At 35.7% G+C, this 16,053-nt stretch overlaps 1 protein-coding gene across 2 annotated transcripts; it reads right to left on the bottom strand.

Moving 5' to 3' along the window:
* Window positions 1-2,098: 2,098 nt before the first annotated feature.
* LOC101514371 (NADPH--cytochrome P450 reductase) lies at window positions 2,099-15,829 on the bottom strand. 2 transcript variants are annotated; one of them, XM_004501597.4, is made up of 18 exons: window positions 15,362-15,829; window positions 13,848-13,907; window positions 13,173-13,249; window positions 13,024-13,081; window positions 12,800-12,886; window positions 12,687-12,723; window positions 7,114-7,183; window positions 6,765-6,959; window positions 6,591-6,683; window positions 6,130-6,355; window positions 5,886-5,969; window positions 5,635-5,786; window positions 5,449-5,545; window positions 5,142-5,291; window positions 4,032-4,109; window positions 3,826-3,948; window positions 3,605-3,718; window positions 2,099-2,575 (listed from the first exon to the last, which is right to left on the bottom strand). In XM_004501597.4, the coding sequence occupies exons 1-18, from the start codon at window positions 15,656-15,658 to the stop codon at window positions 2,495-2,497; spliced, it is 2,079 nt and encodes a 692-aa protein (XP_004501654.1). In that variant the 5' UTR covers window positions 15,659-15,829; the 3' UTR covers window positions 2,099-2,494. The 2 variants fall into 2 exon arrangements, with proteins under 2 accessions (XP_004501654.1, XP_027190571.1); XM_027334770.2 differs by lacking the exon at window positions 13,848-13,907 and having other exon boundaries at window positions 15,362-15,809.
* Between the last annotated feature and the right edge of the window lie 224 nt (window positions 15,830-16,053).

Here is a 16,053-nt window from a genome sequence, read left to right as displayed (position 1 = left end):
AGTTATAAATGGAGAGATCATGAGATAAATAGTGAACATATTGTTAACATGAGTTACTTGAGTGCTACAATATATACACATTTTTTTCTTATTCAACTAAAATATGGAAAAATTGACGGTCTGTTGTTGCCGTATAACAGGTTAAATGTCTTATTTCATTATTTGAAAAATATAAAGAAAATAGATTTGAAAATGTCATTAATTTTGTTAAACAAAATTTATATAATTATTAAATAAAATATTAATAATTTATTTATTAAATTTTGAAAAGGTCTTATCTAATAATTTTGTTTTAGACCTCATAACGTGTTGGACCGGCCTTGATCATATCGTACAATTATTATACCATAAGATAAAAACTAAAATAGCAGACTATTTTTGTAGTTCAGTTAAGATAAAAAGATCAAAAGTATAATTAAATCAAATAAATTAATTAAATATTAGTAGATGCAAATCCATTTTTTTCACATAGTAATAAAAAGTACGGGTTCATGCATGACAGCTAGAAAACTATTCTCATTTCTCAAGGTGCTATATGAGCCAAATAGGTACAAGCTAATAACGACAATATTTTCTTGCACAAAAGTTATAAAATTCAACACAGAAGTTAAGTGTGTATATATTAACATCAAATCTCTTCTTAGTTTTCCCTCACTGGCATCATCAATTTGGCTTAATCACCCTACATGTTAAAATATGCAATTAATTTAACCGAACATGAATAAATACTACTATGCAATTAACCTTAACAACAATACTTTATACGTCCTTGTAAAAAAAACATTTTATAAATAGAAAATAATCTTCTCGTGTTCTTTTCTCTCTTATTCTTTAAATCTCCACCTTTAATCAACATTAATAGAGAAATGAAAGTGATAAGAAAGTGTTATGTGATGATGATTACAAAAGGAAAACTTGTGTTGCAATCTTTACAATGATTGGTATTTATAGAATACAACTAGCATCTAACAGTAGTTGAGAGCTGTAATAACTAGTTCTAACTAACTCATTGCATACACTTGCAAGTGAATCAATACTTGATTCCCTAATATACATCTTCCCCCATTTTCTCAAATTTTAATTATCTTTCAGGAATTCAAATGCTTTACATTATTTTTTCATATTAGTTTTAACATGAGGATTTGGACTCCTTTATACGTAATAGTAATTTTTTTTTTGAATTTAATTCTCTTGTTTTCATATAAATGAAAAATATAGTTCGTTTGGAACTATGGTAAGTGAGTTGATTATAGCATCCCAATACATAAGCTACAATTATCATCTTCTAGTTGAACGTGCATCTACCCAAATCTCGAATGCAAACAGGCATATAGTAGTAATGTGATAGAAGTTGGATAAGAGGGTAAAAAAAAACCTTGTAATCTTATCAAAATAGTTGGTGCCACTTTAATGTAAGAAAATACTCAATGTGTCAATAGTTCTTTTTAATTTTTTCCTCTTTCTTGAGTCTGAGTCTAATCTCAATCTTTTTTCTAAGGCTTCGTTTGCAAGTTTCAAGGGGTGCTTTTGAGAAAATAAAAGAGAGGAAAATAGAAATAAATATTTACTCTTATTTCAAAATGATTTTAGAGAATGACAAGAAAATATTTGTGATTATTAATACAGAACATGCATGCAGAAAATGCTTATGATTTTATGATTTTGCAAAGAATGACAAAAAAAAAATGCTCATGATTATTAAAATAGGTTATGGTTTCTTCTTAAGACACTTGTTAAAGAACCAAAAGTGAAAACTATGCATGAAAAAGAACAATTTTAAGCTTTCAAAGAGTTAAAAACACAAGTTTCAATACATTTTTAATTAAATTTTTCATTTTTAATTTCTTAAAAATTATAACTACAGTAAGTAGTACTATAGAACATGCATGCATAGCTGTAACTGAGGGTTCTATATGACAATTTCAACAATAGCACAAAACGTCTTCCTTAATAGCTCAAGACAGAAAAGTGAGGGTTCTATATGACAAAATTTCAACATACTGTTTAATTTCAACATCATGTAAATGTAAGATTGATTGAGACACTATGCTCGGACTAGTAGTTTATTGAAACTAGGTGTCCAACACAGAGGAAGATATCACCTTGAACATCCATAGTATTTTAAAAAATACCGCAGTTTCATTGATGAAATCATTATTGGTAACCAATTCCTACACTATTATACATACATTACAATCCACTGTAATCTGCATGTTTTGTAGAACGATCTTGAGACAGTCCATATAATCCCCTAAAAATAATCCTAGTCCAAAAGGGTCTGTCTAACCTATCATAAGAAGATAATAGTGTAAAGATAATAGAAAAGAAAGAAGCATTTGCCCATAAAATTGTTTCTTCTCAAGGAAACCTGTTCAGCCTCCACCTTCTGTGTCCCAAAATTCCCTAGAAGCAGTGCTTAATCTCATAAAAAAATATCCTTCAGTGAATCTTGAAAGTAACATATCTAATTGCAAGGATGCCACAATCAGAAAAATCACCAGACGTCCCTAAGGTAACGTCCATCCATCTGGAGTTTTTTCACCGTAGCCTCTGCCTTTGTCGAGTCCGCATTTTCCTGAAATTCAATCCAGATGTAGTTTCATCCAATTAGGTATGGAAGCATATCTCATTGCAACCAAAAATAGAAGTTGGATTTGTTCAAAGAAAATATAGCAAGATAAATTAAATGCTTAACAAGGTAATAATTCAAAGATGAAAAATGACATTGAGTCCGTTCAAGCACTAAAGACAATAATAGTGTATAACCATGTTTAACAGAATCAGCAGATAGAGTATAGAGGTGGGCAAAGCCACCTCATTCACCTATTCAGGTTTCAACTCTAAAGAAATAAGAGGAAACTAAACATACCCCATATATGAATGTGAACATGCTAAGGGATACACTGAAATTATGTGGACAGATTTCGTGTACAAGACACACACAAAAAAACAGAAACATAAAGTAGTTGAGTTGTGATTCACTTCAAAGAAACTAAAGAAGAAATCTTTTTTTTTTTCAAATAGTCAACACTTCAAAACTTTAAATAGCAAGCTTGCTATTTTTGTCCAATAGTTTCTTCAGTGACATTGAATCACAAGCACAAAAACACACATTCACATGCCCCAGACACAGAAGAATGTTCAAGTTTTACAAATTTAAAATACTAAATACCACATGATAGTAAACCTGATGCAAAAGAACAGAACCGAAACATATAACTGATGAGCCAATTCAAGATTTGCCTAAAAGAAAAAAGGGCATTGGTGCCTTCTGGAAAGCACAAGTACGGCAAAACAATTTAGTACTGAATTTTCACCAAATAAAGAGTAACTTCTGTATTTGTATTCCAAAAACAAATTCATGAACAATTGTCACATTTCCACAACCACATAATGTAATATTTTAATCGTCATTTAGCAATATTACTAAGCATTTGTTCTAGGTGAAGAGGCATATGAAGAAGATATAAAAAATTCTCTTATTTCTAATATTAGTCGGCTATGTTCTTTGAAAATCAATACTATTTAAGAATGTTAGGGAACAATAGAAGTTAAGACTATCAAGTTTTCTGCATAGTGAGGGATGATGAAAGACAATCCGCACCTGCTGCTGGACAATGGTATGAAGAGTTCGATGAACATCTCTGGCCATGCCCTTGGCATCACCACAGACATAAAGATAACCTCCCTGAGAAATCAGACTCCACAAGTATGCTGCCTGCACATAAGAAATTTGATGCAGTAAATAATTTTTTTGGGTGCGAGACACAGTAAATAATTTATTCAGTGAAATTTGTTCCTCAATAAACTACTGCCCTCACTTACTTTATCCATCATTTTGTGTTGAACATACTCCTTTTCGGACCCCTCTCTAGAGAATGCAACTATCAACTCTGACAGAGAACCTTGTTCCACAAAATTATTTAGCTCATCTTCATAAATAAAATCCTATACAAAATAACATAATTGAAAAATCACATATTGCTCTGGAAATCCATTTGGACTGGAAGTGCATTGCATAATTAATTTACCATTTGACGGTTCCTGCATCCAAAGAAGAGTAGTGCAGGACCAAGTTGAACCCCGTCCTCTTTGAGGGCAAGTCTCTCCTGGGTAAATCAAAGATCAAACAAGAATGAAGAATAAGGAGATTTTAATGAAAAAATTGGTTCAACGGACTTATGTCATTCAGAAGAAGGATTTGGTTAACAATTTTGGAATATTGGATTTATTAGCTATTAATTAATATAGGTAAAATAGGTATTTGGCTTCTGGAATTGACCATTGAATTAGATCTTGGAATTGGAATTTGGCCTAATTGTTCTAATTTTTATTTTAACGTTCTGAAGTCATTTTAGAATTAGAATCATAATTTCATTTGACAATTCTATTAAATTGCAAATCAACTTAACTCAAGTTTTCCAATTCTTAGTCAACAACATAAAAATTGCTAAACCATATTTCTGAATCAAAATATGTGTTCAACCCAAATAAAAGATGTGCCTCTCTCTCTCTCTCTCTCTCTCTCTCTCTCTCTCTCTCTCTCATGTTGCTGCTTTATTTTTTTTTTTAAAAGACTTCGATTATATATAGGATGACAAAATAAGTTTGAGAAGCGCGAAAAAATGGTGTGCGTGTCAAACGTACACTTAGAAAATTATTGATTAAAGATACATTTTTTATAATCTTTTACTAGTCAAACTTGTATATTAGGTTTATTAGTATTAAAAATACAATATTTACACACACACACACTTTTGATTTATATATTCTAGATCTTACATTTGAATAATAAATTATAGTTGAATATAAAATTCTAATTCTAAGCCCTATTTTTTTGTATGTACACTAACACAATTCCTAATTTCTGAATAGATTCAATTTTTATCTAAGTAAATAGAAAGACATGACACTTTTACAATAATAATTTTTCAGCTTCTGCTGCTATATGACAACACAATTATATCTCTTTATTTTGGTTTACAGTTTTGACTCTAGTTGATTACCAATGTTTCTCTCCGGTCATTGATTTCAATTATATCTCCACCCCCTCTGCATTCCATATCGTCATATCTAACAATCCAATTTTATTAAAAATTTAAAATCATTAAACAATTCATATCCCTAACATATTCACATACCTGTAAAAATCCCCTAAAAGGTGCTAAACCAGTACCAGGTCCAACCATAATAATAGGAATCGAATGATCTGCTGGTAGCTTGAAATTTGAAGGCCTGATAAAAATGGGAGCCTTGCTACAGTCACGACTTTCATCTGAGGGAATAGCATTCTGATCATTCATGAGAGAGATTTAAGTTAGATACAACACAGCATGTTTGGAACTGCACTCAAGGGGGAGAAAGGGATCATAAACATGACAACAGAGGGTCCAGGATGCTGAAACAGGGATTGGTTACATGAGAAAGGTACCAATTGCAAATTGTTACCTTCATCCAGGTTGAACATATCCCTTTGTGAATTCTTCCAGTGGGAGTTGGACCGTGCACCAGGGCACAAGTTACATGTACCCTTTGTGGGGCAAGCCTGGACAATAAAAAAAATGCAATATTATTCCTCAATAAGTTACTCATAAAGCTTCAGTTAGAAACTAATGATAGGATAAGATAACCCACCTAGGAGAGGATGAGATAGAATAATAACGAGGCTGTAAACGAGGGGCTATGGAAGCAAAAAACACACCGAGGGGAGGTTTTGCTGACGGAAAATCTGCCATCACCTCAAGGAGACTTCTATGGCTTCCAACAACCCATTTGGAGTATTCATCCTGGAAAAGAAAATTGCAAATTATCAGAAAAACGGGTGAAAAATTAAAATTTCAGACTTGAAAACAAGCTACGGGAACAGTACTAGCAATTGATTTTACCTTTCCCTGAGGAGATGAGAGAAACTTCAATCTTTCTGCTTCACTAGGCTCAGAAGCATGAGCAGCTAACGCAACTAAAGCAGCCTGAAAAAAGAAGAATATCTAACTATTTCTTCATTTTTATTAAATATAAAACAAGGACAAATCCTGTTGGGACACACCATTATAACAAGTAAAACCAATTATGTATTTAATAGGAATAGAAAAGACAAGGCAAACACATGAAATGAAGATCATGTAAAACCTTTCGTGGGGGGTTCAAGAGATCTGCATAACATGCTAATGCAGTGCGCACTGTGCAAGGACCAGGGAAAGGAGGTAGAAGAGAACCACCTAGGGAAGTGCCATCCTCATTATCAGTGTGAAGAGAAAACAGCAAATCTAAATTCTGACCCAACAACTTCCCAGCTTCTTCAACGGTTTCATCACAATTCTCAGCATAAACCCCCACATGGTCACCAGTTTCATATCTGGGAAAGATCGGACATAAGCCATCAACAGATTAAAAGTACAAAATACTTGGAACAGGATATGCTAGTAGCCATAAAAATAGAGATGGCGAAATATCAATTTATAAATAATTGCTGATGACAATTTTTATTAAACAAGCTCCACAATATGCATGCCATTAGTATTGTTATTTTTTCATTGTTTACCACAAAAGATGATATGGCTCTTTGTCAGCAAACACATAATCCGACTTACGTTATGCCAGTCCCCGATACATCAAACTCCAAATGAATGCAAGAACGGTCAGACTGAGGTTTGTGAAGCTCCCTTCGAACAGCAACATTCACCCTTCACGAAAAGAAACAACAGGTCCGTTTTAGCCTTGTTTAGTAAGAATGGTTATAAATCAGCATGCATAACTCCAAGCACCTGCAAGGATGATGAATATCAAATACAGTGCCCCCATTTGCCACATTGAAGTGATTATCGTTGGACGTCGTGACAGTAGGATCATGAATTACTACTCGATATTCAGAAATAGCAGCTGTATAGGGAGTCGACACGGTATTTATATCATCCTCATTTCGGAGCAACTGATCCAACTCAGGCCACAGAGATTCTTTCCTGCACAGAAAAAGGCAATTCATGACATTTAAAATGCAAAAATGCAGTAACACATTTAATGTAAGTGTTTTTATAGCGATTGTATATTACTCTTTGAGGAACAATATAATTATAATAGATAAATAGATAGCAGGAGCAAGAGAACTATACTTACCAGGCAGAAAAATCATCCTCAATGGATTGATCATCATCACCTAGTCCAACTGGAACCAGACGCTTTGCACCTGAAGCAAACACAACAATACATGGAAGAAGATATCCATGCAAAGTCAATAACTACTTTAACACCTAAGTCTTTTATATATGTTTTGCTATTTAGATTAGATGCTTGCTGCATTTACTAGCTATGCATTTAACTTCAAAGCACTCAGGTGTTTTGTTATGCTCTCGAGAAAGAAAGAATTGTGGAGCAAGAATAAATATTCAGGGTGCATAGCTCTGCCAAGGGAAGAGTTCCCTTCTTACAACTGTAAAACAATTCTATTACAAATGTCAACAATCCAGCTTTCCTCTGCTTACAACAATATTAACACAAGTATGAACACGACAAGCTGTACCATGCTCCAGTTTTAATCAATAACAATGGGGTAGATGATACAACCACTGGAATTAACAAAGAAAGGGAATTGAACAATGAATCAGTCAACCTAATCAGAATCAGAGTGATTCTGCTAGGAAGAACAAAAAGAATTTTATTGAATTGAATAGAAGAAGAATGGTTACAATAGGTCCCACGACCTTGCTGGTTCCACAACCAGAAATTCTGTTAACACCCCAAAAAACTGCCTCAACTTCTAACAGCTATTCCTTCTTATAGTTCATTTATTCACTAACTGCCTAACTAACTTTTAGACACGTGTTACATTAGGAAGTTTTCAACCACTAACTGCCATTTCCCCTCTGATATACATTTCTAATAGTAGGCTTAGGGCTATTAGTCTTATCACTACCCCCCCCTAAAAGAACTAACTTGTCCTCAAGTTGGAAATCAGGAAAATTGTCTTGAATGTTTGCTGCCAATTCCCAGGTACACTCATGCTGAGGAAGATCTTTCCATTTAACTAGCACCTCTAAGTAACCCTGCTTGTCCTCTCTGCTATCCAATATGGCTTCTGGGGTCACTTCCAACTCTAATTCTTCATTTAACATAGGTGGAAGTGGTTGAGGCTGCTGGTGTGGCTTCAATGCTTTCTTCAACAAAGATACATGAAAGACCGGGTGAATTTTAGCATGACTAGGGAGGATTAACTTGTAAGCCACTGGGCCAATCTTGCTACTAATTTGATAAGGGCCATAGAAGCGGGGGGACAACTTAGCATAAGGTCTATTGGCCAACGATTTGAACTTATAGGGCTGTAATTTGAGATAGACCCAATCATCTATCTGAAATTCAACAACCCTTCTGTGCTTGTCTGCATTCTGTTTCATTTGGTTTTGGGCTTTAGTCAAGTTCAACTTCAATTCTTCAAGAATAGCATCCCTCTGAAACATTAATCTGTTGACTTCTTCTACTTTAGAAGGTATAGCTCCAGCCTTTAGTAAACTAGGAGGGTCTCTACCATATAAGGCACGAAAAGGAGTCATCCCAGCTGAACTATTGTAATTGGAATTAAACCAAAATTCTGCCCAGTGCAACCCATCTAACCACTTCTTAGGCTTAGGACCTACAAAGCATCGCAGATAAGTTTCTAGACATCTATTTGTTACCTCAGTTTGCCCATCTGACTGAGGATGATAGGAAGTACTCATTTTTAATTGAGTTCCAGCCAGCTTGAACAACTCTTTCCAGAAATGGCTCAAGAACAAAGGGTCTCTGTCAGAAACAATGGTGGTTGGAAACCCATGCAGCTTCACTATTTCTCTCACAAACACCGCAGCTACATCCTTGGCTGAGTAAGGATGTCCCAAAGCAAAAAAATGGGCATACTTAGTGAGCCTATCTACCACTACTAGAATGGTATCCCTTCCTCTAACTTTAGGTAATCCACCAATAAAGTCTAATGAAATATCCGTCCAAACTTGCTGAGGAATAGGGAGCGGTTGTAATAATCCTGCAGGAGTGAGTGTCGAGTACTTATTTCTGTGGCAAACTTCACACTTATCAACAAAGCTCTTAATATCTGCCCTCATGCCTTCCCAGTACAGAAATGTAGCAACTTTTTTGTAAGTTCTGAAGTATCCAGAGTGGCCTCCCATAGGTGTTTCATGGCATTCAGCAATGATAATAGGGATTCTGTTAGACAGCCTAGAAAGAACTAGTCGTCCTTTGTAATAAAGCACTCCTTTTCTCAACTCAAAGTTCTGATGTGCCGTAGGGTTAATGATCAGATCTTGCATCATTTGCATCCACTTAGATTCTTGTTGTAATTCCTGAATCCAAGTATCTTTTTCATCCACAGATAAAACTGAAATCACTGAATACATCATCTTTCTTGAAAGAGCATCTGCCGCCGAATTTTCAGCCCCTGGCTTGTACTGAATTTCAAAATCTAACCCTATAAGCTTGACTGCCCATTTGAATTGTTCATCTGAAAATAATCTCTGCTCAGTGAGAAACTTAAGACTTTTCTGGTCTGTCTTTACAATGAAGTGTCTTCCCATCAAATAGTGTCTCCACTTCTGAATGGCTTGAACCAGCGCCATTAATTCTCTTTCATACACGGACTTTTGTTGAGATCTAGTAGACAATCCTTTACACCAAAAAGCTAGAGGTCACCCTTCTTGCATTAGTACAGCTCCCAACCCCTTGCTGGAAGCATCTGTTTCAATTATAAATTGCTTATTGAAATCAGGTACAGCCAGCATAGGTAAGTTCACCATAGCAGTCTTCAATTCCTCAAAAGCATAACTAGCTTCAGGTGACCAAACAAATGCATCTTTTTTTAGTAAATCAGTGAGCGGTTTGGCTTTTCTACCATAGTTTTGCACAAATCTTCTGTAGTAACCAGTCAGCCCTAAGAAACCCCTTAGGCTTTTGATGTTGGTAGGTGTAGGCCAAGACTTCATATCTTCAACCTTGGAATTATCAGCTGCCACTCCTTCTCCTGAGATGATATGGCCCAAGTATTCTAAACTGGACTGCCCAAAACTACATTTTTTTAGATTGGCTTTTAGATCATTCTGTTTCAATATGTCCAGAACTAGTTGCAAATGTTGTGCATGAGCCTTCATATCAGTGCTGTAGACTAGTATGTCATCAAAGAACACCAATGTGAATTTTCTCAAATAAGGTTTTAGGATGTCATTCATCAAGGCTTGAAAAGTAGATGGAGCATTAGTTAATCCAAAGGGCATTACAAGGAACTCATAGTGTCCCTCATGAGTCCTAAATGCTGTTTTTTCAACATCCTCTGTTTTCATCCTGATTTGGTGATACCCTGATTTGAGATCCAACTTAGAAAACACCTGTGCCCCCCCTAATTCATCTAATAACTCTTCAATAATAGGAATGGGGAATTTGTTAGGAATGGTAATTTTGTTAAGAGCCCTATAGTCTACACAAAATCTCCAACCTCCATCCTTCTTTTTCACTAAAAGGATAGGACTAGAATAGGGACTTATACTCGGTCTAATCACTCCAGCGTCGAGCATTTCCAATACTAACTTCTCTATTTCAGTTTTCTGGTAGTGTGGACATTTGTAAGGCCTTAAGTTTGGAATTTCAGTACCTTCTTTCAGATGGATGGCGTGATCATGCCTTCTAGAGGGAGGTAGCCCTTGAGGATTCTGAAAAACTTCCTGAAACTGCTGTAGTATTTCCTCAATCATCTCTGGAATTTGGTGTTGTTGCTGCCGCCTGCCTTGATCATTATCACACTGCAACAATAATCCTTCACCCTCCTTCAACAATACTTGCATAAGGGCACCATAAGATAGTTCAGTTTTGGTCAAAGCTGGATCCCCTGCGATAGTGATCACTGAATTCCCTTTTTTCACGGTCAACTCCATCTTACCAAAATCTGCCTTCACCTCTCCCAACCCAGCCAACCAATCTAGCCCAAGAACTAAGTCTACTCCTTTCAAACTGAAAAGATAGAAATCTTGAATTACCTCTAATTTTTGCATGCAGAATTTTAGCTTCGCACATTTCCCTTTGCCCTTTACTTTATGTCCATCTCCCACTTCAACCATATACACTGGAGTTTCTGCTACTTGTAGTTGTAACCTCTCCACTAACTGCTTGGAAATAAAGTTGTGGGAAGCTCCACAGTCAATGAGAATGACTACAGGTATCTCTTCTATGTTTCCCCTCACCTTCCAAGACTTAGTAGATGTCAACCCAGTCATGGAATACATGGATAACTGTAATGAGTTGGAAGAGTCCACCTGACTCAAGTCTTATTTTCTGGTTCTTCATCTTCCTCTTCAGCTAAAAGCAACATCCTCAGCTGTTTATTTTTGCACACATGTTCTCTACTGAAGGGTTCATCACATCTAAAGCACAACCCTTTTTCTCTTTTTTCTTTCATCTCAACACTGGACAGTTTTTTATAATCTCCTCTTGTTCTAGAACTTTCCGCATCTAAGTTTGGTCTGATGGTATTATTCACACTGCCCATGGAAGAGCCCTCTCTCTGTTTATTTACTGCAGTCTGGGGTTCCAGGGTCACCATCTTACTATAAGAATTTGGTTTATATGAGCTATAGGATCTAGATTATGTTCCACTATTCTTCTTTAATAACACCAGATTCTTCTGTTCCACTAATATAGCTTTTTGAATTAATTCTGACAGAGTAGCCAAATCATACAATTTCACTTCAGCAAGTTGGATTAGGGTTGCAACCTTCCCACCATTGATACCAACTAAGAGCTTTGCCCTCCAAGGAAATGATTGTGGCTTGCATCTTCTCCTCTGCTGTCACGCCTCTAATTGCAAAGTACCGCTCCAATTTTTGGATCCACCCGTACGCGTCGTCCCCAAAAAAAATAGGGATTTCCAATCTTCTCCAACAATTTGGATTCAGACTCCGCTGATGACTCTCTCCTTCATTCTCACTTTCGCTTCCACCCTCCCGCGAGTGTCCATTTCCGTTTATCCCCAATTTGTTGGCTATCGCCGATAACAGCTCTTCGGTTTTCTGCATTCGAGCTTCGTTAAGCTCCAATCGCAATCTCATTCTCTCGCGATCTTGCTTCAGCTCCTCCATCTCTTGAGTCCAACTCTCATCGTTTCGTGCCATTCTTCTGGTAGAGACCATAGACGATTGCGGCAGCGATTGGTTGGTGGTGGATCCACTCCCTCAGGCACCAGAAACGGTGCTCTGATACCAGTGATACAACCACTGGAATTAACAAAGAAAGGGAATTGAACAATGAATCAGTCAACCTAATCAGAATCAGAGTGATTCTGCTAGGAAGAACAAAAAGAATTTTATTGAATTGAATAGAAGAAGAATGGTTACAATAGGTCCCACGACCTTGCTGGTTCCACAACCAGAAATTCTGTTAACACCCAAAACTGCCTCAACTTCTAACAGCTATTCCTTCTTATAGTTCATTTATTCACTAACTGCCTAACTAACTTTTAGACACGTGTTACATTAGGAAGTTTTCAACCACTAACTGCCTAACTAACTTTTAGACACGTGTTACATTAGGAAGTTTTCAACCAAACTCTCCTATTTCCCCTCTGATATACATTTCTAATAGTAGGCTTAGGGCTATTAGTCTTATCAGTAGATAACCAAATTTATACTTTTGAAAATACAGATTATGAAATATTTTACCTTGTTCACTGAGATCATCATCAACAATTTTACCTATCTGTTTCAAAAGAACAGCATCAAAATCAGATGATGAAACTCCGTCCTTTTTTTAATGTGAAAACATTGAATTTTACCTTGTTAAAATGTTCATACTGCCTGTTACCTAGGCCAAAAACTCCATATGTGAGATGTTGAAGCCAAGTGCCCCTCTCATCTTTACCCTAAAATTAATGCCCTCCAAAACTTAGAATCACTTTAAGTAAGCCATATGATTGTGAATACATGAGAGGGGGGGGAGGGAGAGAGAGAGACCGTAAGCCTACAATGTACTTAAAAGTAATGTTATGTAACTACAAACCTCTGTAAACCATTTATAGAATCTTGCAGCATTGTCAGTTGGCTCTCCATCTCCGTAACTGCCATGTCAAGTCCAAATGCATCATATTACTACACATTTCAATTAATAAATAAATGCATTTCAATCTTTTTTATGTACATAAATCTTACGTTGCCACCATGAAAAATGCAAGAGTTTCTTTCTTCAGCTTCTCTTCATATTGGTCATCATCCATTGCATAGTCATCCTAGTTCAAATTCAAAATAAATACATCAGGCACTTCAGCCAAAGCAATATTTTAAAATTGTAGATAATAGACTCAAAGAAATAGAAAGCTGAACACACTGTTATATTAATGGAGTAATAACAATGAATACAGTGTTACAGTATAAAAGAAGAATAAAATCTGATAGAATAACTACCAGCCTTTATAAATGGCCCTATCAACAGAGAAAGATTCTCTGTGATCCCTTCTCTCTCTAATAACAGAACTTAATAATAATCCCTCTCTCCATCTATTATTCCTTATATAACTAACTTTCTTCCCTCACTCCCACGTCCACCCTCATGCACATTTCACTCATTAGCTGCCAGCCCAGCACCTTTTCCCTTCCCACGTTTCCTTTGATACACTCTCCACCCTTTGGGACTGCACACATTTTCCTCAAGTGCCACAATTGGTTCTGTATTGCTGGGCCCAATCCTATCAGTGGATCCTGTAAAATAATATCAAATGCCTTCTAGAACTACGCCACTAAGAAATCGAAAAGAAAAAAAATGAGGCAGACAAATTTACTGCCACAATGGAGGGATTGGCAAAATTTCATTATTTTAATCCAACTTACCAGATCAACAACTTTGACGACTGCTTTTTCATATCTTGCCTTGATCTCCTCTGCCAACGCCTATATTAAAAATTAAAAAAAAAATAAAAAGTAATTATACTGCCTGTGTAGATTTAAAGATGAACAGATGGTGCCCTGTGGGGAAAGGGCGGTCGGTACCCTAGGTTGAACATTTCAAACTACTCAGGAAAACAGGAAAATAATTCCATCTATGTACGGTACATTTCCATAAGCTGATATCATTTCTACCTAAAGTAGAATACTCACAATTAACCAAGAACAAATTCGCCTTCTATGGCAAGGCAAGAGCACAAAACAAGGGTTTTTTGTTTCATTAAAAAAGGCATTAACATTCGAAAAAGAATAAATCACTATAGTATTTGACTATTTTGAACTACACAAGCAGTTCATTCAAAGTGAAAATAGGAATCTATAACATTTAATTTACCAAACCCTAAACTACTAACTGCTAAGTATCCCAATGACCGACCCTTTTCAATATTTTGACTATTTCACCCTATGTAATACCACATTTCGCAATTAGAAAGGCGTGAACCAAGCACAAAAGGTGTGCGACTTATTGGAAAGGTAGTGGCTCAACCAGAGAGATGCACTGACCTCTTCTGGCACCTCATCTGATCAATTTTTATCATATTTGGGAAAACAACGGAGTACTTCAAAAGTTCAAAGGAGGGTTCGGATATAGAAATTGTGATTTTAGAGGAAAAAAAAGTTAATATTTGTAATTGTATGGTCTTCAAATTTCATTAATTTTATCCGGTTTTTACGAAATCAATACTGTTCATATGTCTTATGCTTTGATTCTGAGATGGTGTTATCGGTGCCCATCTGAAAATAATTTATTGAAGACCTGATGTGATGAAAGGCATACTAACTGTGTGAATGAACGCGATTTGAAGTGTTAGGATTCACATTTTGAAGACAATTTGGAAAGTTTAGTATGTTGATGGTTTCTCGAATAGAATTTATTTTTACTCTAGAACTAACTTGCTGCTTATGATTTGTAGCATTTAACTTCAAAACGTAACCCTTAAACTCAAATTTATTGAGCAAATCACTTACGCAAGAACTTTCACGGAAACGTGTCCAACTATAAATCATTTTACCTTAAAATCACTTTTAATTCAAATCAATTTCCGCTACCTTAAAACCAAACACAAGAAATATTCTCGTTCAGCAAATTCAATTTCATGGCAGGAAAAGAAAGAAAAAAAAACTATTCGGTAAGCACTAACATATAAAAGGGCGGTATAAGTTTTTGGGAAAAAAACAAAATATAACACAAGAATAATAAAGCAACGAAAATAATTGAAACTATATAAGCTACTAGTACTGCATAATTAAATAATCGAAAACACGAAGAATAAAATATTTTATACCAGAATAACATATTAAATTAAATTAAAAATGAATAAATAAAGATCCAGCACATTCGATTCGATCTTACTTAGATAAAATTAAATTCGTCAACAGAAAGAAAAAAATAGATGTACCTTAGCGAATCCCTCAGCAGTACCAGTTTGAGTACCAAAGAGAACAGTGACTTTGGTCTTTCCATCACCTACATCGATATCATCGTCTTCTTCTTTCACCAACGATTTTGGAACTATAACCGGTTTCAACTCGTTGCTCCGATCCGACGATTTCTTCCATAGAAAAACGAGAAGTCCAATTACGACGGCGGCGGAGGTAGTTACGATGAGGATCAACGAATCCGAGACGGAGTCTCCGAGAGAAACGCCGAGTACGGATTCGATAGTACGGACTAAATCGGAACTGGAAGAAGTCATGGAGTCAAAATCAGTTGGAATTTGAGAAGAAGGAGTGATTGTTTGTGGATTTGGTCTCTGCGTCTCTCTCTCGAGACCTAAGAAGAATGAGGTGGAGAGAGAGAGAGAGAGAGAGAGAGATTGGGGCAGTTTTATTTTTGTGATTGGTGGCAAATGGAAGTCGTTTTCGGGTTTAAGTTAGCAATATGGAATTTTTGACAAATCAAGCCCAGACGACCTCTCGCGGCGTTGACATCTACCACACGAAAAGCTCACTTTTCTATTTTATTTTTTTATTTTTATATTATATATGAGACTCTTATTTATTTTTATTTTTATTTTTATATTATATATGAGAGTGGAGATTAAACGAAATAAAAGAAAGTTATTCAAAAGTTAAATCATTTTTTATTGTT

This window comes from Cicer arietinum, chromosome 5, assembly GCF_000331145.2.
Source record: "Cicer arietinum cultivar CDC Frontier isolate Library 1 chromosome 5, Cicar.CDCFrontier_v2.0, whole genome shotgun sequence".
NCBI lineage: Eukaryota > Viridiplantae > Streptophyta > Magnoliopsida > Fabales > Fabaceae > Cicer > Cicer arietinum.
This window is presented reverse-complemented; position numbering and strand designations above follow the sequence as displayed.

Bases quoted from the DNA above. Each gene is read 5' to 3' on its own strand.
- LOC101514371 (XM_004501597.4), bottom strand. From the start codon at position 15,658: ATGACTTCTTCCAGTTCCGATTTAGTCCGTACTATCGAATCCGTACTC. The intron at 12,724-12,799 runs GTAAAATTCAAT...CTTTTGAAACAG, and splicing joins AGTATGAACATTTTAACAAG to ATAGGTAAAATTGTTGATGA. The intron at 5,970-6,129 runs GTTTTACATGAT...TTCTTTTTTCAG, and splicing joins TCTTGAACCCCCCACGAAAG to GCTGCTTTAGTTGCGTTAGC.